This window comes from Ambystoma mexicanum, chromosome 3q (genome assembly GCF_040938575.1).
Source record: "Ambystoma mexicanum isolate Mex_15411 chromosome 3q, UKY_AmexF1_1, whole genome shotgun sequence".
Taxonomy (NCBI): domain Eukaryota; kingdom Metazoa; phylum Chordata; class Amphibia; order Caudata; family Ambystomatidae; genus Ambystoma; species Ambystoma mexicanum.
The window spans coordinates 165,006,187-165,033,016 of NC_090926.1; the positions used below are offsets into that span (position 1 = coordinate 165,006,187).

Here is a 26,830-nt window from a genome sequence, read left to right on the forward strand (position 1 = left end):
ACAGGTAGAATATGAAGTGGAACGAATTTTGGATGTCAAGAAACGGGTCCAGAAGATGTTGTATTTAATCCAATGGAAAGGCTATGGACCTGAGGATTGTTCTTGGGAGCCAGCAGAAGCAGTGCATGCTCCTAAGGTGGTGAAACAATTTCACTTGCGCCACATGTCCAAGGCTGGTTTGAGGAAGGGCCGTGAGAGGGGAGGTAATGTCAGGAAAAAGGGCTGGTGCAAGAAAGGTGTATGCAAAAGGTGGTAGAGGTCTGTGGAATTCACAAATTCAACTGTAACTACATTTCCCAGCATTCTTTGGGGAAATTGTAGTTGCGGGCCGTGCGGCCGTTGACACAGCTGGTAAGGATTAACAACCGTTTATAAGGAGTAACGGAGCCACGGCAGGTGTGGCTTATTTTGTGTATCGAAGCAGGAGCAGGCGAAGCTACGACGCAGGCAGCAGCATGTGAAAACTCTTTACGGAACACGGACTACCGGCGGCGGCAGAATCTACTTTAGAAGCAGAAAACCGCTACGTCCGGGAAGGCTTGCGGGCCTCCCGGACTTGAGTTAAGTACAGGGCGAGTGGCGGCGGGCAGAATCACGCACATAAGGGTGTTATTTGCTGTGTGTGGAACGGCTCGCTTACCGCTCGGACATAAGTAGTTTGTCCTTGTTTCTAGTACCCTGCTGCCTTGAAAATTCAGTGCTAGAAGTTTGCTCGCTCGCAAGTTTCATTTATCAATGCGGGTGGAAGAGCCATTACTGCATTACATGACAGCAAAGCACGTTCTAAAATCAAAAGGGGCATATGTTATTTGTTATTCATGTTGCTGCAAATACGTTCAATGTTTCATGTTACGTGTTCATACTCATTGTTTTCTGTAAGCCCACGGGCCATGTGTTTGTTGATTTATTGTGGGATTTTCTCCCAAGTATGACATGTGCTGGGTATCATCTATGTTTTGTGTTTATGAGGTCATAAGGGCAGGTCTAAGACTATGGTAGATGCTCGTATTAAGGTGTTTCAAATCTCAGGTCTATATGCTGTGTATGGTATGCCTGATACAGGTGTAAAGTGTTCAGAGGAAAAATAGGTAGGGTTTTTTCCCGTTGCTTCCCCTTGTCCTATCCAACATAGGTTTTCCTAACCCTCTTACCGGTGTTCCTATTTTCCCCCCACCCTATCCACAACCTCTTCCTAACTCCTCTTTCCCCCATTGGCTGCCACGTGGTGTCCTGTTTATTCTATCAGGTGCCTGTGCCAACCACGGGTGGAGGGTCGACTTCATTCGGCTTCTGTGGTTCGGGAGAGAGTGTCGAATTCTCTTCCCTTGTACTGAGTGTTATTGACATATATTATCAAATCCAGCTATATAGGTAGTGAGATGCAGAACTGTGAACCCGGTGACATTCGTCGCCGAACCCATAGAGGGAGGAGTCTATGTACACGATTGCACTACAAACATAGATAGTTGTGATGGCATTCCGAGAGTGAGAGAGAAGCCATTTGAGGTGGAAGAGATACTTTATATTCATGGTTCATCAACGATAGACAAGACCACGGCAGAGCGACATACTGGGATGGCGGTAGTAAGGCTAAAAGCGGATGGAACAAGTGAAGTAGTAGTAAGCGCACAATTACCGTCACATTTCTCAGCACAGACTACAGAGTTAGTGGCTCTCATATTGGCATTGGAGCAGAGTAAAAACCAGGAATTGACCGTGTATTTGGATTCAGTCTATGTGGAGTCTACAGTACACTCTGGGCTGTGACGCTGGCTGAGGAGGGGCTTCTGGTGTGCTGAAGGCACGCCGGTTCAACACTATACTCTTATTGGGTAGACTGATAGAGGTGCTCCGATTCCCAATAGGCATAGCGGTCGTGAAGAGCCAGGCTCACACGAGGGGGGAGGATCCAGTCTACAGGGGCAACAAAGCAGCAGACTCAGAAGCTAAACGCCCAGCATATTTCGAGGATAACCTTGACATGGATACCCCATCCCGAGTCTGCAATTATGCACGGACTATGGTACTAAAGGATGGGTACAATAATGCCTTACCAGTGACACAAATAATGGAGTTGCAAGGGAATGTGCCAAGGGAAGAAAGGGAGTTATGATGAAGAGGGGGTGTTCTATATCCCACTCAGAAGCCCTTTGGTGACAGGATAGCATGGGCAAACTGGTGATGCCATTGTCTTTATAACACACAGCACTGACAACTACACCATCCTACCCACATGAGAAAGGATGTACTTGCTGCTCACATTGGAAAAGATTGGTTTCATCCAAATTTGGCAGAATTTGTGACCAATTGCATTGTCTGTAAGTGTTTCACAACAGGCCATGCATTAAGGGTAGCAGGAGGAGGCATACCTCATCCACTGGGTCCATCCCAACACCTTCATGTAGACTATGTTGACAGGCTACAAGTATGCCAGGGCTACTGCTACATAAAGTGGTTGTGTGCCCATTTTCACGGTGCATCAAAGCTGGTCCTTGTTACCATCCTGATGCCCTCAGAGCGGCAAAATTCCTTGTTAGAGAGATTTTCCCAAGATGGGGTGTATGTGAGGTCCTGCGGTCTGACAACGGCCCTCATTTCACCAATGAAATGTTCCAACATATTGCAACCCTATAAGGGATTCAACACAAGTTCTCATGTGTGTATCACCTGCAAACGGATGAGGTGTGAGTAAGGAGAATATCGCCAAAATAAAAGCAAACCTATTGTTTGCCTTTAGCTTTGTTCACATTTTGCAATAAACCAGGTACGACCAACACTTAACCCCACATGAGTGATAACTGGACAATGCATGCAACTTCACCTGGCTACTCCCACTAGGGCATTAACTGATGCAGTACCTGTATCTAATGTATTGGGGAAGGAAATGTCTGATTTCACTGCTGCCCTGATGGTTATTACATCTTTTATTTCTCACCAACTGCAGGCACGACAGGAGTGTCCAAGAAGAACGAAGACGATAACAGGCCAGAGATCAGTGAGAATCGCCTCAAGCCACCACAGCTATACCCAGGAGATAGTCTTGCTCTGAAATTTTGCTTGAACTTGGTACAAGCCCAGGTTTATGGGTCCCCACACTGTAGAGGAAGTGACCGACAGAGCAGTGAAAATACATGGAAAGAAAGCTTGGAATTTCCTCGGGGACGTGAAGCCCTGTCGAGCATAGTATCCTGGATCTTGGATCCCACTTTCCCAGCACCTTAGGTCATCTGATGGGAATACGGTTTCAGACATTGCTCAGTTGGACTCCTGGGTACTTCACTCTATCACCTACTGCTTGGACTGGCAATTACCCCCCTCTCAACTGGGGGATGGTCTGGAAATTGGTTCCTGTACTCCCTTGTCTCCAGCTAAACCATGACATGTGATCTAGCCCTCTCTACCAGCTTACTGCCTTCCTCCAAGTATTGACTATCCTTCTGACCTCTTTCTGATCTCTTTCTGATCTTTTTTCCTTCCACTGGTTGTCTTTCCACCTCCTTCTGTTTCTTCTTCCTTTCCCCACTTTCTCTCCTTTCCATATTGCACTTCCTCCTTCTTTCTTTTAACTCTTTCCTTCTCTGCCCCCTCTATCTGCTCCCCTTCGATGTGGCCTCCTACCGCCTTTGTTGGGAGTTTCTCTTCTGTCTCTTTTCCCTACTCTTTTCTTCGATATGTCCCCTCCTCCTCTCTTCATTGATTGTTCTACTCCTTCCCTCTCTGGTTATTTCACCTCTTCTTTCTCTCCTGCTTCTCTTCCCAGATGTTTCTCCTCTTCCACTCTCCTTTGATGTTTTCTTTATCCTTCTAGCCTGTGTCTCCCTCTAAATACTTCACCTTCTTCCCCTTTCCTTCCTCTTTACTACTATGTTTCATCTCCTCCCAACACCTCTCTACTATTCTCTGCCACACTCTGCTCCTACCCCTCCCTCTTTCATTCATCTGCCCTGCACTCCTCTCATCACTCACTGGGTTCTTTTCTTTTTTTAATATATTTATTTACAATATATACAAAACGATAACATGTCCACAAGGAAGAACTACAGAAGTGAATGTCTGTAAACAAAAATTAAAAGACATCATTAAACATATTCCAGATCTTCTCATATGAAGACAATTTACATTTCAATTTGTAAATCAACTTTTCCGTCCTCGACAGGCAGTGCATCTTCTGGATCCATTCCTCAAAGGAAGGAGGGACCCGACCTTTCCATCCTCTGAGAATCAACCTTTTGGCCACAATGAATGCCCTAAAAATCAATTTTTTAAGGGCGGAGCTGACATCAGCCAACCCAGAATCATCACCAAGGATTACCGTCCTAAAATCTAGGACAGAGCCTCCTCCAGAAACCCTGTCACACACACCACAGACTTCATTCCAAAAATCTCTGACACGCACACAGCTCCATAGCATGTGTTCCAGCGACCCAACTTCCTGGATGCAACCCCAACAATCATCATTGTCAGTCAAGCCTCTCTTATGAAGCATTTCAGGACACCAATACACTCGATTAAGTATCTTAATTTGCCGAGATCTTTCACTCAGATTCAGCGAGCACAAGGAAACATTACCACACATATTCAGCCAGTCATCAGAATCAATCTCCGACCCAATTCTCTCACTCCAAACTCTCCGTAAATTGTCATTACTCTGGTAATGTGACACAATGAGCCTGTACAGCCTACTGGCCAGACCACCTTCCTTCCCATTCGGATCAACCAGAAAAATATCCACATCCAAAGAGTCAGACCAGTCCACCTCACCCACAGACCTCCTCAGGCGTCTATAAGCGGAGTCTGACATATCAACAAAATCCCATTTCTCTCTTAGCTCAGCAGCAGTCAACCACCGAACATCATTCCCCAAGTCAGAGACCCGTCTAATATCCTTTAAGAACCACTCAGGCCAAAAAACTGTCCTTGAGTTATCCCTAATCCTAGATTTCAACCAAATCGAGGCACTCCTGCACTTAAACGCATCCCGACCTAGTAACAACCAGATATCAATCCATGAGCTACGCAAAAAGGAAGTCGCCAGCATACCACCACCAGGAATGTTAGTGTTAGTGTTAGTTGTCAACAACGATGCATAGCCCAGCGGCCCATAGGCATTCGACTCCGCCACCGCCCAGCTGTCAACATCACCTTTCAAAAATGGAACAAAAGAATGAGCAGAAAAGGCCAAATGGTAGGCCCTAAAATTCGGAACAACCAAACCACCCAAATGGACCGGAAGCTGTAACTTCCAAAGACTAAGTCTCTGCGGTTTTCGGTCCCATAAAAATTCCTGAACCAGACGGTCTTGCTCTCTCCAATAACCACTCTTAATTTTCAAAGGAAGCATACTAGATACAAAGTTGACTCTGGGTGTCAAATTCATTTTCAGGGCATTGACTTTACCCCACAGGGAAAGATTAAGCAGTGACCATTTTCCAAATCCATTTTACAATCCCGAATAACCACACTCGTGTTTTCGCCAACCATCTGGGAGACCGGATACGTCAGCCACACCCCCAAGTAGCGCATACGTACATCACACCAAGTAAACCCCAGCTCCGTAACTAGAGTCTTATCAACCCTGTTGGACAAGGGCAACACTTCCGATTTCATGCGGTTAATCTTGTATCCTGAACAAACGTGATAATCAGACAAAATCCTCATCAGACATGGCAGTGACTCTTCCAAATTCTGCAGCACCAATAAGAGATCATCTGCATAAAGCCATGCCTTTTGCACAACATCCCAGCAATTAACACCCTGTAAATGCGGTTCATTTTTAATGCAGACTGCTAGAGGCTCAATCGCCAGTATGAATAACAGAAGAGGAAATGGGCAACCTTGGCGCGTGCCCCGATTCAAACAAAAAGGTTCTGAAACAACCCCATTAGTCTTAACGTCCGCAGTAGGATTGGCATACAGAAGAGCAACCCAAGAAACAAAATCCTCACCCACATTCATCCTTCTGAGAACTGAAAACAAGTAATCCCAACTGACCCTATCAAAAGCTTTCTCTGCATCTAGCGAAAGGACAGCGGCATCGCAGCCTGTTTTATCCGCCATTTCCATGGTAAGTAACAACCTCCTGATATTACTGGACGTACGCCGATTTTTCATGAATCCAGATTGTTCCTCATCAATCAAAACAGGCAAGAACTGTAGCAGACGCATAGCAAAAACCTTGGCAAGAATCTTATTATCGGTATTGATAAGGCTGATTGGACGATAACTAGCCGGTTGATTACAGTCCTTACCTTTTTTCAAAAAGACCGAAATAGACGCATGGTTAGTACTTTTCGGCAACGTCCCACCAGTTTGCTAGAAACAAACATATCTCTCAAGAGCTCTAAGGCCGAGTTCGGGAGGATCCTATAAAACTCACAAGGGAGGCCGTCTGGGCCCGTGGATTTACCCATATTCAGCCCTGAAATCGCACTTTTGATCTCATCAACCGTTATCATATTACCAAGAAGATATCGTTCAGCATCCTGAATCCTAGGCAAATTCAGATTTCCAAAGAAGTCATCACCCTTACCAGTAATACCAGCCTCATTGCTATACAGATTCTCGTAGAAGTCACGAAAAATTGAGTTCATTTTCTTGGGATCAAATGTAATTCTACCCTCCCGGTCAACCATAGAAGCAATTGCTGACTCTGAAATCCTTTTCTTCAACCGGTATGCCAGCCATCTGTCACAACGTTCTCCCTTTCGAAATAAGTACACTTAGAATAGAACAGGCCACGCTCCGCCCTCTGCGACAAAAAGTCTTCCATTTCTTTTTTAAGTTTTTTCAAAGTTGCCAATTTTACTGAGTCAGTAGGATCAAGCATAAGATCCCGAGAGATTTCACCAATACGTAGATCAAGATCACGCCTCCTACTCTCCTCCTTTTTCCGTCTACCACTAGACAGCCCTAAACAAACACCACGCATACAGCATTTAAAGGCTTCCCACATGTTCGCCACACTGATCTCCTCCGAGAGATTCTCCATAGCAAAATAGTTTGCTTCCGAAACAATCCGCTCCAAAATATCATCATCCAATAAGATAGAGGTGTTCAGTTTCCATGAGAAACTTCTTTTACACTGAAACTTAAGACTCAAGTGCATCTCAACAGGAGCATGATCACTCAATAAAATATTACCAATACCACTAGAGACAATATTTTCCGACACATTCCCACCAGTAAAAATCATGTCTAGTCTAGAAAACACACCATGCGCACTAGAAAATAAACTGTATTGACGTTTGTCCAGGTTCTCCAGACGCCACGTATCTTTCAAATTGTGTTCCTCTAAGAGTGATCTAAGCGACTGATGATGATAATCACAACGCAGCACACGCCTGACCTGACTTCTATCCAGCGTAGGATCAATTATCGTATTAAAGTCCCCACCAAGGAGAATATTAGAATTATTCAAATCTAAAAGGGTCTGTGCCACCATTCTAAAAAAGGAGCCATCGTCCACTGTAGGAGCATACACATTGCAGAGAGTCAACAATTCCCCCTGAATCTCAACCAACAAGGCAATCATCCTACCATCCTTATCTGCACACTCCTTTAAAATTTTAATAGGCAGCTTCTTCCGAAACAAGATGGCCATGCCCCTTGACCTTGATTAAAAGGAAGAGCCATAAGCAGAACCAACCGACTCCTTTTCCAACCTAGAGATTTCATCCATCAAAATATGGGTCTCCTGTAAGAAACAGATGTCAGCATGCATGTCCTGTAACATGTGGAACACTTTCTTTTTCTTTAGCAAATTGTTGACCCCATTCACATTCCAAGAGACAATACATAGATCATTGGATGCACCACCAGTACATGAAGTCATCATTACACTATGTTGGTTTAAAACATCAAAAGCAGAAACTGAACAAAAACAAAATAAAAAAAAACGAAGAAATGAAACAAACTGAAATATAAACAAAAACAAAACAAAGAGTAAAAAAACAAAGAAGAGATAAGACTGCAAAGTCTATTCAGCCAAAAAAACAATTGAAACAACATCCAGAACAATCCCCAGGACCCCTCCCCAGGCACTTATGTAACCATTATAAAGCATCAAAAAAGTATCCCTACCAAACATAACTAGTAAAAGTACATAAGCGAAACCCATAAATAGAAAAACCCCCCTCCAAGGACCCCACCCCCCACTAAAACCACAATAACATATGCCAGAAAAAGGTTGTCATCTGAACTTCAAAATATAGCATGCCACCACTGAGCTGTTAAAACAACCATCCCAGCACCAAAATATGAAGAAAGCCTCGGTCCCACCACCAAAATGGACCACCTCCTGGACAGAGGCAAAAAACCTGTAAAAGAATAAGTGAAAGCAGTGGATAATCCCATATATATGGTGCAACAAGGAGGCATGCAAAAATAAGTGCCATTTCCAGAACTACAGTCATTGTTTAGTATTTGCTTGATACAAGTGGACATCCAGTTAAAGTTGAAACAAGCACAACGGTTACAAGAGCCACCAGTGAGCCCCCAAGGCATTCCTCAGCAGCTGTAGATGATCAAGCTGCCAAAGTGCACTTGTCCGTGAGACCGCTGCAGGTGAGGGCCCAGCATGCAGTCCGCCGTGACAACGAACAAGAACCAAGTCACCCAAATAAATAAATATCTGCCCTTAAACTCCATCCTCTTGCTGGAAGAGGAAATGTCCTAATCCAACACATCACCTCTCCCCCTGGTCACCTCCTCTCCCCTGTTATGCATACTGTATATTCACCTAGTAATCAGTATATTATCTTCTTATCTGTACATATCATGTTGTTATCCTATGCTACCCCAAGTGCATGTTTTCAGGAACACCTTCCCCCTCCGAAACCTTGATCATTGCCTGCTCAATTATCACCTTTTCCTTTTGTAAAGCACCCTGAACTCTTATTTCTGTTTTTATGTACAAGATTTCCGATTGAAGCACTTGTCATCTTGTTCAATAAATGCAAATACAAAATAGATCCAATAAATAAAAAATATGCTCTTCGAGAGATTATTAACTCCCCCCGCACCTGCCCCCCCTTCTGTAGTTCTATTCAGTTAAAGTACAGAGGGACAGTGATTTGTTCTAAATGGTTGGCAGAGCTTGTCTTTCAGGCCAACTCTTCGGCAGAGGCTGGAATACGGACTCATTATGCAGTGGACAGTCGCAGGGAGCATTAATCAGCAGTAGGTCATTACAGCAGGATGTTTACTTCTTCCCAGAGTTTTCTTTCCCCATATCTCTTCATCACCTCCCAAGAATGTCTTGCTCCCTTAGTTGTAGTTGTATTTATTTATTTATTTGTAAAGCGCAGCCAAGCCCTGTGGCAACTGGCCGCTAAGTCTTGCATGTTACACAGTTACAGGTTACACAGGAAAGGATACACAGGGACATTAAAGCATAACAGGGTTCATGGACTCAGGCTATGCAAAATATACATCAGATCATACTACGTAGGAATGGAGGACCCGGAGGTCAGGATACAGGTACATTGTTGATATTAATTCCATTCAGAGTATTACATTTTTATGTCTAATATATAGATATGTGTACATGATTTGGCAGTCAGTGCAGTGAAGCAATCATTACCTATGACAGAGTAGTTTTGTCAGTTAATTTGGCAGAGCAGACTGGTTAGTGTCTTGTTCATGGAACCAACTTTTTACCTTTAAACGAAATTGTGATAATGAGGTTTCTTCTCTGATGTGGATGGGGAGATTATTCCATTTCTTAGCTGGGAGTACTGGGAAGCTGACTCCCCCACTCATTGTTGGTTAAAGTGTGGGATGACGATGCTACGTCCTTGTGCAGTTCTGGTCAGGTAGCGTAGAAGTGTGACATGATAATGAGCCACTAGGTTGGTTGGTGGCTGGTCGTAGAGGCACTTGTGAGTGAGAGTGACTTCAAGTCTATCCTTTGCTCGATATTGAGCCACTGTATATCTTGTCTAGTAGATGTGATATGGTGTTTTCTGGGAATGTTGCAGGCCGCCCTGACAGCATTATTTTGCATGACTTGCATTTTGTTAATGTTCTGCCGAGTTATGCCCAAGTATAATGCGTTACAGTAGTCAAGTTTGGATAAGACTAGAGCTCTTGATACTGAGGTGCAATTCGTCAGTGGCAGGTAAGCTCGGCAGGCTGTGATGAGCTTGCAGCTCAGTGCTGTGGAGGGGGCTAAGGCATTAGTTTGTCTTGTAAATGTGAGGGCAGAATCAATGTAGATTTGTAGCGTTTCCACATCTTTTGCTACTTTTATGATGTTACCGTGAATGTTAAAAGATGAAAACAAGGGCCCTAACTTGTTCAGTTTAGCAGGAGAGCCAAGAAGAAATAACTCTGTCTTTTCATCGTTTAGACAAAGACCATGCTTCGCCATCCAGATTTGTATAGTACTGTATATGTCGTTGAGTGTCTTGCTGTCTACGATGTCATCACCAGTGATAGGTAGGTATGAGTATCTGGGTATCATCCGCATAATTAGTGTAAATGACACCCAGATGATCAAGTATATCGAAAAGAAGTTTGGTGAACACATTGTAGAGAGTTGGGGGGGACGCACGATCCTTGTGGTACCCCACAGGTCACTGGGGAAGCTGGTGAGGAGGCGGAAGGAGAGAAGACTTTCATGGACCTATTGCTAAGGAAGGATTCAATCCATGAGTTAGCTTGGTCCGAAAAGTGTGCGGCCGTGGACAGGTGTTTCCATAGAATTTTATGGTTCACCAGGACAAAGGCGCAGAGGGGTCAAGTAGTAGAAGTAATGCAGGTTTGTCCTTGTCTTTTAGGATCTGAATTTGGGATTTCAGGTCTATAAGTGCTGTCTCTGTCCCGTGTCTAGGTCTGAAGCCATACTGTCTTAGTCCTAGTAAGTTGTTGGATTCCAGGTGTTGTATCTGGAGATATGCTGCTCTGTCCAGGATTTTCAACAGGAAAGGGACTTTGGTGATGGGTCTGTAGTTTGAGGGGTGATTAGGGTCCAGTGAAGTTTTTTTTAGTAGGCGGGGTACCCAGGCATCTTTCAGATTGTTAGGTACAGTTTTTGAGTTAAATGAGGCATTAATGAATGAAGTAATGAACGGGGCAAGTTCCACGGCTGCCTCTTTGATAAGCAGGGCGGGACAGGTGTCGCCCTTGCAATTCAAAGGTTTAAGTGTAAGTATAATTGATTACACTTCTTTGATAGAGAGAGGTTTGAAGGTAAATTGCGTTATATTCATAGCCGAGCGAGGCGGTATGTCTTGATAGGTGGCTGTATCTATAAGGCTTTTTTTTGTTTGGATTTTGTGTAAGAGTAGACTAATTTTGTCTTGGAGCGCCTTCTGGATGTTCATGCACCAAGAGGTATCTTTAGCGCAGGTATCCGGTTCAGGAGCAGGAGTTTGTAGTTCTTTCAGTATATTAAATAATTCCTTATACTAGACATAGCTTTAGCTATGCAATCAATTGAAATGGTCTTTTTTTTTAGCCTTGACAATTGCAGCCTTGTAGATAGTTGAGGCGGCTGTAAAGGTGTCTCTATTAGATTCTGATGGGGTATTTCTCCAGGTGGATTCTGTCTTTCTTTTTACTTCCCTTAAGGTCTTGAGTTGGGGGGGTATACCATTTGTTGATGTGCGCACAGGGTTTGAATTTTTGCAGTTTAAGTGGAGCTATGGTGTTGATGGCCTTATGAATAGTGTCATTATAAATATTCACTAGGATGGAAGGGTCTTAATGCAAGGTGTCTGGATGGGTAATAGTTGTAAGTAGAGGCAGTAAGTTCTCTAGTGTGAGGTTCTGTTTACTTCTTGCCATCGTAGTGGGCACCTGTATTTGAGGGGTGGTATGTGGTGCCTTATTGATGGTAAAGGTGATTAAGTGATGATCAGTCCATGCCCAAGGTGAGGTAGAGAGTATGTGAGTGTTGCAGTTATGGACTGCTAACCAGTCTATTATTCTTCCTTTGTTATGAGTAGGGTCGTTTATACAATGTGAAAAACACCAATAAGGGTACGACAACCAATTGCATCTGTTATTTGGCACCGGAATTGGAGCTTTTGAAATTATACTTGCACCCATTGACCAACTTGGTAGCATATTGATTCAAACCGCATGCTAACCCAAACCAGTTGTTTGGTGGTTTTGTGACTCAACCACCAACTTCTACTATAAGGACACTGCTCTACTTAAGTGATTTCATCTTGACAAGCCGTTAGCCTTAAAAACAACCCACGTGGTCGAAACACACGTCGGCTGCTTACTTTATGATTAAATATTATCCAAAACAGAATTGTATCTCTAATTTAAAATTTGATTGGCAGTTTACTTCCAAAATCCAACTTATAACTGTATAACTGATCTGGGCTCTGTTAGGGGGATCCCAGTGGAAGTAACCGACCCAGCAGGCCATTTCTTTCCAGCAGTTTGGTATAATAAAACTTTAGGTGATGAATGTAACGCACTGGTGGTCTTTTAGGCGAACTCCTAGCCTCCATATCCCAAATTTCCGTATGAGTGATGGTTTCACCTTTCGGTCCCCTGTCCATTGGGGTGACAGCCTGACCCCCGGGTCCCCCTCTTCTGAGCTGACCCTTCTCAATTGTATTCCAAAGTTCAAAAGAGGGTGTTGACTTCGTCCCTTGGATCTCCCTCGACCGGGCTCGGATCTCTCTTGACTTTAACAGGAGTTAATTCCCTTGGTTTCTGAACATTCACTTTCGCTATAGGATTCACTTCCCTTTCTATCACAGTGCTTGTAGATCAGTCTTTCTATTGTACAGGGATTTTGCTTGACCCTCTGTATAACCACTTTGACCTATTTCACTGGCCCTCCTACGGCCTTCTGGTACTTGTAGTTTCTCTCATATGGGGCTCAACCACAGTCTCTCGAATTGGCACCCACCTGGTGCCGCTTTTCTTCTGCAGCTGGTCTCCACTTCACGCTTTTAACAGTGCATTCCAAGTTCAATAGCTTTGGTTCTAAACTTGCCACTTATCGATTCTCCCCTCGACTCACTGGCTGTGTTTCACGATTGGCTTTCGTCTTCCTTGGAGTCAAGGCCGGTACCATGGGCGTGGGAGCTTCCCTCGCTCCTGCTTATCAGCATAAGCTTTCCCCGTGTACCGTTGACATCTGCTGCAGAACACTTGTGCTATTGTTTGCGGACTTAGACTTTCCTCTACGAAGGTTACGCAAGCCTGAGACGAAAAGGGCAATGTCACTTCTCTCCTCGCCACCCACTCGGTTTCTGCCGCTTTTATCCTTTGTTTGAACTGCCGCATTTTGTCCGTCTTGTCATGCTGTCTGGTGTATTCGCCTTGCTTGTACTGTTCTCTCTGGCTCCACCTTTCATCCCTGTGGGTAAGGGAAAGGGTTATGTGTGTGTGTGATTCTGATCAATTGCCTGACTTTGCCTGACCCTGGTATTGGGACATGTCAGGTAAACGGCTCTAGTGTTAGTCCGTTGTGTTGTGCAAAAGTGTTCAAGGTGGAAAAGAGGGGTGAGTGGTTTGGAACGTTCTACGTGAGAGGATGGGGAAAAGGTGTTAAAGGAAGGGGGGGGTACCGCTTCTCAACTGCCGGTGTCCCACTCCCCGAGGACCCCAAATCCAGGTGATTCTCCCTCACTGGTCCACCCCCAGGAACTGGATCCAATAGCGATGGCCGTGTCCTGGCCACCTGCATGACAGATCCCCTGGGACTAGTTAGGGATATACCTTCAGGTTTCTCACAACACACAGGGATAGTTTTGATTTCTTTTTTTGTTGAGCTCTGTGGTTAATCACGTTTGACTTTACAGATGGACACGCACTTCTACTATCACACCTTCAGATTGACCAGCACACGTGCGTGTTGAGAGATGTGTTACTGCATTTTGGGCAATTCACTTCCTCTCATCACGTGCAACTTGTGTTATTCTTGTCGTCACCCGACATCACAGTATGCGCGTTCGGTTCTCGGTCGGACCCCAATGCTGACATTCTGTCTATTTGTCTATTAGATAGCTGCCAGAGTTAGAAAGCTCACACAATCAGTGACAGGAAAGCCAGTTAACCCTTAACTTCCCAGGAATATGTAACCCCCTACGGGGAACAGGAAAGAAATAGAAGGAAAAAATGCATTCCGGCGCGAGAGGTCATGCTGGAATCCTTACAAACAAAAAGAAAAGAAACAAATCTGAGTAAAGGAACCTCACGTGTGTCCCCATGAGGGATCCTTTATTCTGAAGCAAGAGAAAACGGATGCACGGCGTAAGCGGAGCGCAGTTGGAAAAAGGGTCTGCTCAACCCTCGCACTGCTGCCCTGGCCTTGATGCAGCGCTCCCCTGAATGGCAGGGGAGCACCTGAAATCACTTCTGCCACCCCAGTGCTCTTCGGGTCATCACTAGGCTCTCTAGTCACTGGCACCTTCCCCACCCCCCAGTGGGCAGCGCCCAACACAACAGTCACTTCCCGGGCCAAACAGTTTTTGCAAAAAGCTTTGCCCCCATTCCCCCGTCCTGCACTGCTGCAGTCAATGCCAGGCTGCATCTGACACACGCAGCCCACACAAATTCATCAAAGGGACCCCCGAACCTCCCCCACCCCCCACATACACAGGCACCTTGCTGCCAACTGCTGGTCTGCATCTGAAATAAGCCGCCCAGACAAATGAAAGACTTTGCCCCCACCAAGGGTCAAGTCCTAAAAATGTTAGTGGGGGGACTCATCAACAAACGCAGTGGGATGTGACTTCACCAGAAATTAGCATGTCAAGGTGAAATATACGCATTTTATTAAATTGGCTTTGCATAACCACCCAAATTGAACAGGACAAATGGCGTTTGCCTTTCATAAAATCAACTCACACACAAAACCAAGACAGGATATTTTCTTCTAATAGTTTTTTTGAAAATGTTAAAATGTGTGCATGTTTTAAACTCCAAAAACCAATATGAATGTTTTCCCTGGCATTTGCAGTAGCAAAATGGGATATTTCACCTTTAGTTGTTTTATTATTTTTGATCAGGTTATATAGTGCAGTGGTGAAGTGTCCAGCCTCCAAACCTGACGCCCGAAGTTTGCTTTAATTCATAATTTCAAAGAGGATGTCCAATGTTTCTCTTTTAGCTGGGGGGGGACTGACTCCACCCTCTGAATAAAGTGTGGGGACTCCGTCCACCCGCGTGTACCCTCGACTTGAGCCCTGGCCCCCACCCACATACGTACTGCTTGCTGTCTGTCTGCCTATCAAAAGAACTGTTTGCCTGCCTGAGAATTATCCACCACCACAAAGAACGTCATACAGCAGCAGCAAGGACCTAGAAACGGCCCGGGCCAAGGCTGTCTCCCAAGTAACGAGTTTATATATCATTTTTTACAGTGCATTATATAGACAAAGCGCTCGCTTTGACATCTGTGCAGAGCCTACTGATGCAGGTTCGAATCCCGGCAGGATCAAACTCAGCCTTTCATCCTTCTGAGATCGATAAATGAGCACCAAACACCATGGGTAATAAAAAGCAGCGTTCAGATGCCTGAGGGTTCGCAGCGCTATATAAATGCGAAATTATTATTATACATTTATATGAACTTTTAAACATTTTTAAGAACTGTTTATATTTTAAAAGGACTCTATTTTAAAAAAAAATATCATTGAATGTTATTTGTTACCCATCTTCATAGGTTCATATTGTTTGTATATAGTGTCTTGTGATTACCCCTTTTTATACATAACTTATAAAAAGCCTGCTGGTGTACCGGAAGAGAAAAGTATAGAGGATCTATAGAACAGACTAAGAACCATACACCAGCATTCCGTTGTCTGCCTTTATTTTGTGCGCCAAGTTATTCTAACTCGTGTTTTTCTCCGTACGGATTTTGAGGAAATCCATCCTGCTCTAACCTTTGCCTTTCCGTCCGTTGTCTGTTTCCAGCCGAGGCCACCAAAGTGATGTAGGACCCAGGTAGGCAGTGTTTAGAGACGGGTAAGGGGGTCAAGTATTAATTTAAGGGATATAAAAGTGTATTGTGTGCCCGCCTACACCTGTCTTCCAATAAGTGCGTAGTAAGATCCCCCACTAGACAGATCACTGAGACAGACCGCATCCACAACACTCCTGCCTGGCCCTTACATGGTGGACACACAAACTAAACCAGCATAAAACTCCCCTCACCTGGAGCAAAGGGGTGATTTTCACAAAGGTAGGGACGGTCAATGCGTGGGGCAAAGGCTAATCAGGACTGAATTCGCTGTTCACTCAGAGCCCTTATTGCCATAAATTCCTATTGTATAATAGGCAGTCAGTCTCCAGTAGCTGTATGGGGTCAGGGATGGTGTTTCTGAGCTGGTGTTAATGAGAAAGAGGAAAGCTTGAGAGAGCTTGGAGGAGCAGGAGGCGGTGAGGAATGAGAGTTGAAGTAGGTGTAGCATTACAGGCTGAAGCCATAGGAGGTGGAGAAGCAAGGACAGGAGGAGGAGGAGGTGGTCAAAATCTAGAGTGTAAGGACCCAGAGAACAACCTGGGGGCAAAGACAGGGTCCGGAAGGGTGTCCGCTCCAGGGGTCTACAAGGATCCAGTATTCAGGAGGTTGGGGAGAAAGTATGCAGGCCAAGATAGGGAATATTTAGTCATGTGAAGTCCGCAAAATGTAGTTTTAAAAACGGTAGTCATTCAATACAAGCTATGCAAAGTTTGAAAATGTTGCCAGTAATAAGGTCCTCAAAAAAACAAAAAGGCTATTTTTAAATACAAACGTACAAGGCTATAATCCTAACAAAACCTCTAATAAAAACTTCCCAATCAACCTGACTCCATTCCTAGCCCTTACCCTAAATTTTATTACAACCCTTATTCTACCCTGATCCCTTACCAAACAGTAACCCTTCTGCGTGCTAAACCATTTTATTTGCATGTGACTCAATATAAAACACCACAAAATAGAAAATGAACAGTGAACACCATCACCAGCTCGCCACAAATTCTGTAAAAAGCTTGCTCTAATCCTAACCTTAGCTTGGCCCTAACAGCAACCCTAACACTTACCATAATGCTTACTCTACCCTAACCTATAGGTTTATCCTAACCCCTATCCTGTGCCCACATTACCAGCCCGCTCCAACCTTCCTGTCCCAACACTTACCCAAACCATTACAGCATTAGCCCTAACCTTACTATGACTACTACCCTAATACTTAATGTGGCATTTGATTTATCATAACCACTAACGAAACCTCGGTATCACCAGCCATCCCACAACCACCCTGACCATAGCCCTTATCCTAATTCTAACCAAAGTCTTTACTCTAAACTTAACCCCTTACCCTATACTAACCCTAAACCATGCAATCATAAACCTGCTAAACCCTCCCTAACCCTAACACCCTAGCAGAACTGCATTTTTGGCTACTTTTCAGCAGTGTTTTTGACCACTTTTTACTTGGTGACTTTTTCACTGAAGAGGTATTTTCACCACTATTTTTTCATTGACTTGACGTTTTCACTGGATACTTAAGCTAGAGGCCCTGTGGAGACCAGCTGGTATGGACCCATCATTTGTCTGCTAAAGCGAGTTAGAGGTGCTATTTGTCTTTTATCAGCAATACCATAAAGAAAGGGAGGGGCTTTAGACTAGCATGCAGTGAAAAGGACATAATACTGACCGAGACACTAGAGTGAGCACCCGGGTAGGATGGGAAGCAATTCATATGTTATGTTAATGTTTGCTTGTAGAGCGCTCTGCCACCCAAGGGTATCCTGCCGCTCATGGGGAAACATCCGGAAGAACTATCAAAAAGAAAACAAGCATTTAACTGGGGAAGAGAAAGGTCTAAATTAGTTTCCGAAATTGACCATGATATTCCGTCAGTCTCAGTGTAAGAAGAAGAGTATTCCAAAGCAATGGGGTGGCAACGAGAACGCTTTGCCGCCAACATGCCTCTTTTTTAACCTAGGTACAACCAGTATGTAGGTTTCTAGTAGTGAGGTAAGGGAAAATCTTCTCCTGGAGAAACAGAGCACCCTGTTTATGGAGGCTTGATGAGTCACGCATCAGGCTTTAACTTAATCCTGCTGTCCACAGGAAGCCAGTGAAGCTGGGCCAGAGTAGAGGAAATGTGGGAATATTTTGGCAAGCCCGCAAAAAAAGGCAAACTGCAGAGTTTTGAAGAATTTGCAGTCTCTTGGTAAAATATTTAGGCTGAGCCAAAAGGACGGCATTGCAGTAGTCCAGAATAGCAGAGATCGCCAATTCGGCAACAGGACCCCGCAAAGAATACGGCATAAAGGTTAACACTTTTTTTTTACAATTTTCAATTTGAAAAACACCTGCCTTTCACATGGCATGGACTATTAAAACCAATACATATGGGATGAGAGATGGCGCCTACCCGAATTGTGACAGCCAGAAACAGCAAAGCAAAGGAAAACTCCTTGGCCAGAAGGGAGAACTACACACATGTTCAGCTCAGAAGGTGTCCCAAGCAAGAGTGCAACGCCTATAGAGACCCCTAGGGAAGGATGCTGAACTACACACCTGCCGATTCCAGATCACTCAAGGCATAAGGGGTCTAGCAATGGCCAGAGGCCATATACTGTTGCAGTAGGTCTTAGAGAGGGGGTTGTGGGGGGTGCGTGTGTGGGTGTGTGTGTAAAGTCTCTTCAAGAAAGCCAAAGTGTAGTAGATAGGTGTTTTGCGCATCCCTCTTTGTGGCAACAACCTTGGTCATCAAATGTTGTTTTTACAGATTTGTGGACTTTTACTGATAGAATGACCTCTTCATGAATTGTGGGGTTCCTAGAAAAGGCCTGAAACCATCTGCCATCTTCCACTGTGGATGGATTAGAATGGTGATGCCCTTGTTTACTGTTTGGCCAAGGTATATTTGCACATTGAAGCACAGGGTAGATCAAAAATGGGTATGCATGCCTCCTATGCATTGTCAAACCTCTAGAAGGCTGCTACCACACTTTTGTCTGAAAATGCAGGTTTTGATGACTTCTGATTTCTAAAGTTCTGAATAAATGGTTATTTACTAGTTTGAGTGAGATATATGCAAGCTATGATTAAGTGTTATTTTTGTCCTTATTCTCTTAAAGCCGGGATACTGCTTGGTTATTTCCTCATTTTAGTAATGATTGGAGAAAATGAGATGTATGAACAGATGCAATTGTTCCTCATTTACTAACCAGTCCCCCTTTCCACATCCATTCTACACTCCAATCCAGGGTCTCAAATGAAAACCTCCTGGAATGGCACTGGTAATAACGCAGAGAGTTATGTTTAGGTGTTCTTTCCAACAGAAGTGACGGGTGAAAAGATGAAACACCGGAATTTTTGCCTAAGGTGGTGCAGTGTCACCTCATTTTAATGAGCAATGCAGCAAGAAAAAGAAGACTCGGGGTGATGGGTGTTACTGGTAAGTAACTGAGGCATAAAATGCACTGTTAGTGTCACATTGTGACCGAAAGAAAAACATGTTTAACGTCATCTAATTGTAGGAAATAAACATGTGACTTTGAGCATGGAGTGTGCCAATATACCTGGTGGCCAAACCCACACAGATGTTCAGAGTCTGAGGTAGGATTCTCCCTAGAAAGGTTCACCAGATTTTGCCTTCTGACACAGTATGGTCCCTCTTCTATAATTCGCAGAGTTGTGCGAGTGATTTGACTAATTGAGATGCTAGTTTTCTCTTGCTCTCATTAGACCGCCTCAAAGAGCAAGAGCAACAGGGCTGGATCTGGGGATGGAAGTCACCCTCTTGGGCCGCTACTGCATGCCCAGGGCACCAGGGCACCACCCCTTCATCAAGCTGGGCTAGTGTGCTTGTTTGAGAGCAGGAGAACAGAAAATGAAAAAGAAATACGCTGTGGAGTGAATGGGACAGAGCACAGACTGCAGGTTTAATTGGAATCAACCTGAGATCATACCTGCGTTGTACACTTATCTTTTCCAGAGTGCTGCCTTTGTCCTACCTAGACATAGGAAAGACCAAAGCAACAGTTTGTAAAGGTGAGTTTAAAACAATAACAACATGTTTGAATGCATGTGTGTGAGTATATTAAATGTGTGTTTGAGGTTGTGTGTCTATGTGTAGGTCTGTATGTTGTGGTAAAACATAAGGAGTTGAACAACTCACTGACATGCTCAAAGGGTTTTATTTGAATTAAAATAAAACTCCTGACTTACTCTATCGCTATGAGGGAAGTTTCCTACCTAACAAAAATAAAACTACGGGTGCATGCCGAGTCCAAACAAAGATTCCTCTTTCCGAATCCTAAATATCTAACTGGCCGTACCACTTTAAAAAAACAATTAACTAAGAAATAAAAGGAGGCCTGTATAATGCCCTCGGAATGGAATTCTGTCTGGTTCACTTGTATCTGCTTCGTTGTTGGGTTTCAAAGTTCCTTGTCAAAGCAAGATATTCTTCCCAGTCTTTGCATCAAGTTATGGGTTTCAGTCGCTCCTTTTTAGCAAAGAAAACTGTCTCTTGTTGTGTACATTTCCAATCCTCCATGATTTCTGATCAATCAAACAATCAAAATACTTCCTCCATCGAGGCTTTGGGTTCCCCCCCCCCCCAAAGTCTTGTGATTCTCATACAGGTTATTTCCTTTCACCATAGTTTCACCAGGTAATTTCACATAGGGCGGTTCTCCACGCTGTACTGTTAGGCTGCTGTATTTTCTGCTGCTTTGTGTCTGAATTGATCCTCCCTTATAGGGTAGTTGCACACTCTGGTTTCTCAGGCTCCCATAAATGTGATAGCTTTCCCAGCTATTAGTCACAATGTTCGTACCTTGCAATGGTAAGTTTAAGTCTGATTTCTCAGGTTCCCCCAAGCTTGTCGTCTCTCCCTGTGGCTACTGGTCTCGGTAGCTACAGTCCGATAAGTGCAGAGCTTGGGGACTCACTATCCCTCATACGGTCTGGTCTCGATGTCGGTTATCAGCCTCCCAGCCCAACACAATTCGTTTGTGGTTGCACCACCAAATGCAAAGGAGGCCTTCCCTTTTCAGCTCCCCATCCAAACTCGGCTCCTTGGTCGAGTAGAACACCAAACTTCCAGAGTTCGGCTTGGGGCTTGCTCGTTCTCCCTGCTACCACAGTCTCTGCGGCTCAGCGTGGCTCTGCTTCTCCAGGACGTCAACGATGCAGAGGCTCACCTCTGCCTAGCTACTCTCCTCCCACTATGGAGTTTCTCCTCCATTCAAGGTTTGTTTGCTATTAATATACATCAGTAGAGTAAATGAAAGGTTGTCTGTCTTCATGGTTCATGGCACTCAGGCTAGATTCACTGTTACCTGAAATCAATAGAGTCAAAGAATCATCTTTGGTAGTAGCAGAGAATATAACAGGTTTGCTGACATCCATATATGCAGAAAGGGTGGTTTGAACAGGGAGTTCCATGCTTGAATGGGAGTCCTTGTCCCCAAGAGGGGTGTCACTCCCAGTTAGGTCCCACTTGCCAAGACCCCTAGTAAGGGTCTCGTGTAGCAGGCTCACCTCCTTCACCTTAAAGAGAGTGGCTCTGGGGAGAAGGGACGAATCGTCCAGATGTGTCAGTGTGTGTGTGTGTGTGTGAGTGTGTGAGAGAGAGAACAAGTGCGATGAATGCATGTCTGTTTGCCAACAGTCCAGGGCCTGCATCATGATATTTATTTACTACATATATTATGTGCGCAACATCATCAAAGGGACTTATGATAGGAATATTGGCATATGTTTTGTGCACAGCATCATGAACATAGTATTCCATGGCAATACTGCATGTATTCTGCGCACAACCTAATGAAACGTATATACATTACAATGCTAGGGTATGTAGGTGGAACTTAACAAAAGTGATTTACAGTGACAATACTGGCATATATTGTTTTACTTTAATTCATTTATTTTTGGCACAACCTAAAAGTCCCCGGGGCATACGGGTGCCAGGGACAAGAGTCCCAAGCACAGATGGCAAAGACATGTTGTGCAACATCTTCAAATTAATTTGCATTGAGAATGCTGGCATATATTGTGTGTGTGAGAACACCAAACTGTTTTGAACGTGGAATGCTGGCATACATTCTGGGCACAGCATCATGAAGTCGGATACAATGACAATTCCAGCATACATTGTGGGTACAGCTTCATGAAAGTAATTTATAATTCTGGCATATATTATGTGTAAATTATCAAAAACATGATATTCAGTGATAATGTTGGTGTATATTATGGGCTACACTGAATAGGAATAATTTACGTGGGCAGTGCTTGCCTATATTGTGATCACATTTATGTGAAAGTGTATTACAGTTGCAAAGCTGGCCTCTACAATGGGTGCAGTTTATTTAAAGTGATTTACAGAGACAGTGCAAACTTCTAATATTGTTGCAAGGTTAACTTGACAATGTTTTAAAATATTCCTGCGTATTGTTGGTGACCTGGCGGCTACTGGATTTTTTTCATGTATTCTGGAAACCCCATTGTAAATTAGATGGCTTTTTACCCCATTTGTTCTTCATAATTGTGCTGAAAAAGCACAGTTTCAACCCATTATTTTTAAAGGTTTCTTGGGGAGAAGGCGCCCGATCCCTCAAACCTGAGACTTACTGCATTACTAGGGACTCCCTCACTTGTCTCATTCACTTACACTAATTACGGGAAGATGTTAATGCCACGACACTGAAAATATTCACCAGCCACAACTGAACTTGAATTGTTTTCTCTTGCAGTGCTCCCTCAGGAGCCACCAACACCCACTGGTACCTAAAGCTACCTCTGCCACTGAGTGGCAGCCCCCAGAGTCTTCAACATTCAGTGCATTCAATAACCAGGCCTTTGCACTGGTAAACATCCCGCACTCGAGATATGCTCTTTATACTTTTTTGCTACAACAGTCGGCAATTACTATAACTTGATACGTATGGGTCAGCTTCTATTGCACTGATTGTGCTTTAAACTAATTGTGCGACAGCTGGGAAAAGTTCTGTTTATAACCCGTGACCATTCTCATAAAATGAGAACGAAATGTGACCGTGTTAATGGTGTTAGCACAAAAAAGAAGTCCATCGGACCAAGCACAAAGAATATAGATCATTGTTAAAACCCCTTAAGTGCCAAGAACAAGTATACTTGTCCTTTTTGCATAGGCTTGCATAATATCCTGGCACTTATAATTAAGCTGATATAAAAGCTCAATATGGGTCAAGCACCTCTTCCAGAGATCTGTGTAAAAGAAACAGAAGAGTCACAAATTCACATCTATAAGAGTACTGCGTCAGTCTTTCAGTCTTCTCGGGCTAATGGAAAAAGTACTGTTTAGCTTTGCAATATAAGCAACTTATGCAAAAAGCCAAGAAACCGGTCACTTTTTAGTGTGCACTCTATAAATAGTCCATGTTATCACTACTATGTAGGCCTCTTACCTGGACTCATCAGAGGAATCCTTTACGAAAATCTGCAGACTTGCTGGTGCCAAAACCAGGACCAAGACTCCGGCTAAGGAGATCCACTGTACTCGTTTCATCGGGTCTTCTAAAGAGACAAACCCACATTAGATGAGGATGACAGCAGTAGAAATGTATGACAACGTAAAGACAGCCAGCCCTTCAAAGGGGAAGTTGCTCAGTGTATTCATTTGTTAAGCTCCGGTATAGCACCAAAGTGCATCAGAACACAGAACAGAAATACAAACATAGTTTTAAATTTAAAAGGCAACAATCTAAAACAATGTTAGTTTCAATATACCCAATATCATAGCATGGTACATACATGGAGAGAAAGGCAGACTACAACAAACCAACCAGGGCCAAGAATATAAAATAACAATACCATCTTGGGACATTAAGTGAGTCTTCCGGTGATGCAGTCAATGGAGAAGTTTTGGAATATGCCGAAGAAATGTTGATAAGGCATTGCATTATGTAACATCGGAGAAGAAAAAAAAAGATTTTTGGCTTTTTATGGCCATATCCCATCCCATCCCATCCTCATCACTCCTCAACTCCCCAGAGATGGTTTCATTTGCTTAACAAGTGCAATGTTGTGTTTTTTAATATGTTCTTACCACGGCATCTGCGCACGAAGGGTGATGTTCGCGAATCCAACATGGCCTCCATTTAAAATGTTTTGACGCACCTCACGTTTTTAACCGACAAATCAGTGGGCAAGTACGATGTGCATGGACATCACACCAGAGCCTGATTGGTCAAAAGGTGTCTGCGGACCCCGAATCAGGAAGTGAGTCCGCGGACCGAACCCAGATATCACTCATTTTATTTGTATCTACTTTTTGGCCATTTTGTTTTAAACTACTGGATAGATTTACGGCAAATTTACAAAAACACACTTTCAGGACCAAGCCGCCGCTCCTGGTGTACATTTTGTTAAATTCCATCCAGCGGCTTCATTTTACTCCATTGCATCTGAAGTTTTCCACACATTTTGGGACCTCTTCAATAATTTTGACCCCTCCTCCCGGCATAACCGCAAACTTCAAAAAATCACCATGAGGGGAGTATATACTTTTGATACAATGTTTAGCAAGCATTCGTCCGGGCGGGGGGTGCAAAGTTATAAGATGCCCAAAAAGTGCTTTTTCTATGAGTTGAGCAATTTAACCATGACTACAGGGCTGCCACCGCAGGCCCTTTAGTAATATATATATATATATATATATATATATATATATATATATATATATATATATATATATATATATATATATAAACCACAAGTAGGAAAGTGGGTTTATATATCTTCTTTACTTGAGATAATAAGGAACAGACCCCCAGCACAGCTTTTCCCTCAGCTGCTCTTCACTAACTGCTGTGCTTGGAATACTAAAACATAAAATACATTCCGAAGATAACATTCTGCATGTGAAAAAAGCAATGCATATTTAAATAAGACTGAGTTTAGCAAAAGCAACTACTAGGTTTGTTCGCTTGGCCTATTGTTTATTACACAAACAAGAAACTATAACGGATTGATTGTTACGATCAGACAGCCCACAGCCTAAATTTTTGAAAAAAAGCGGAATTAGTCATAAAAGACATGATTTAAGAAAATATCTTTACCGTACATAAAGGTAGCCAATTAAAAAGAGTCACACAAACAAAGGTGACCATCATACAACTCTTCATTTTCTTTATTTCAGGGATTTAACCCATGACTTGTGAAAAACTTAAAAAATGAAATTTGAACGAACAACATTAGGTAAGGAGTTAAATGAAACGTGTACTATATCCACCAACCTTTTAGAATTTTTTGAATTGTCTGAACATAGTAAAATGGGTTTACAGTCATTAACCAAGTGATTCACATTTTTCTCTCTTTTTTATTAATTTAATGTTTTTTCTGTCTACTTATTGTACATTTTTCCTCAAATCTCCCTAACACTCCTACCACTTACCCCTCCCCAAAATTGGCCATCCAAATGTATGCATTTATGGAATGAATATGTGAATTTCATATGTTGCTCTCATACAACCAATATTATAATTTTGGTGAATTATTACTTTTTGAAAATGTATTGCACAAATTGCACATGTAATATGATCAGCCCTGATTTGAGAAAGACGTTGTGAACGTCGAAACACGCGTTATCACAAAGGGCACCATAAGAAACATCGAATATGTTTAAATAAAAGTCACATTTCTCACAAAATACGGAGAAGAAGGGTTATTTGTTCTCTTTTTCTCAAAGCAAGAGGGCGCATGACTATAATTTCAAGTAACAAATATTTTGTTGTCCTTCTTCTAGGGCATGCCAATGATCCAGAAAAATGATAATTGCTTGCACACCGGAAGCACAAGCGTTCTCCTCTCCTCTCTTGCTTTACTATTCTTGAGATCACTAGCTCCTTTTACCCCAGATTTATCCCTTGTTTTCTTCTTTTGCTTTTCGTCACCTATATTAAGCTTCTCCACTTCACCTCAGGACTCTCTTTTGTGACAATTTTGCAACACATGCCAATGAATGTTCAACCCTCTTCGCTATGTCCAATACTTCGTCTAATCGCAAAGGAGACCCCTGCCCCGCCTCCATCATCAAAGACTGCGCAGACACCCTTGCCCCTTTCCTAACAGCCTTTGTCAATGCTTCCTTCACCACCGGGAAAGTCCCCTCATGCCTCAAGGAAGCATGGGTCCCACCTCTCATAAAAAAACCGACACTTGACCCCACCTCCCCTAACAACTACCGCCCCATAACCACAGTCCCATTCCTCCTCAAGATTCTAGACAAGGCAGCCTACCTGCAGGTCCAGCACTTCCTCGAAGAGCATAACCTCCTAGGACTAAGACAATCTGGCTTTAGGCCTAGACACAGGACAGAAACCGCCCTACTCGACCTCAAAAACCAAATGGATGACGCAAGGGACCAAGGCAAACCTGTCCTGCTCCTCCTCCTCAACCTCTCTGCAGCTTTCGATCTTGTAGATCACGACATCCTTTGCCATCACCTCACCTCCACAGCCAACTTCTCCCAAGAAGCTACCACATGGATCACCTCCTTCCTCCAAGGCAGGACCATGCAGGTCTTCTCTGACCTAGCCACTGCGTCACCCACCATCATGCTATGTGGTGTGCCCCAAGGCTCCTGCCTTTCCCCTACCCTATACAACATCTTTACCCGCCCCCTCTTATCCTCAACGCCATGGGCATCTCATACACCAACTATGCCGACGACACTCAGATCCTTCTCACATTAACAGGTGACTATGACACTGACTGCGCAACTCTCAACAACATATACAACACAATCCAAATGTGGATGGCCATCAACGGCCTTTGCTTTAACTCCGACAAAACTGAGCTCCTACTCGTAGGTTCCCCAGACACCCTCAAGAAACTTGACACCCAGTTTAGTCACTTTACCGTTGA

General features: G+C 43.6%; 1 protein-coding gene across 2 annotated transcripts in view; it reads right to left on the bottom strand.

The window, feature by feature from the left end:
• Window positions 1–26,830, bottom strand: part of LOC138582272 (exendin-3-like) — a 106,908-nt gene that overhangs the window by 43,399 nt on the left and 36,679 nt on the right. For both annotated transcript variants that reach the window (XM_069653406.1, XM_069653408.1), the window contains exon 2: window positions 23,371–23,479. In XM_069653406.1, the coding sequence (XP_069509507.1) occupies window positions 23,371–23,471 (101 nt within the window). In that variant the 5' untranslated portion in view covers window positions 23,472–23,479. The remainder of the gene's footprint in view (window positions 1–23,370; window positions 23,480–26,830) is intronic.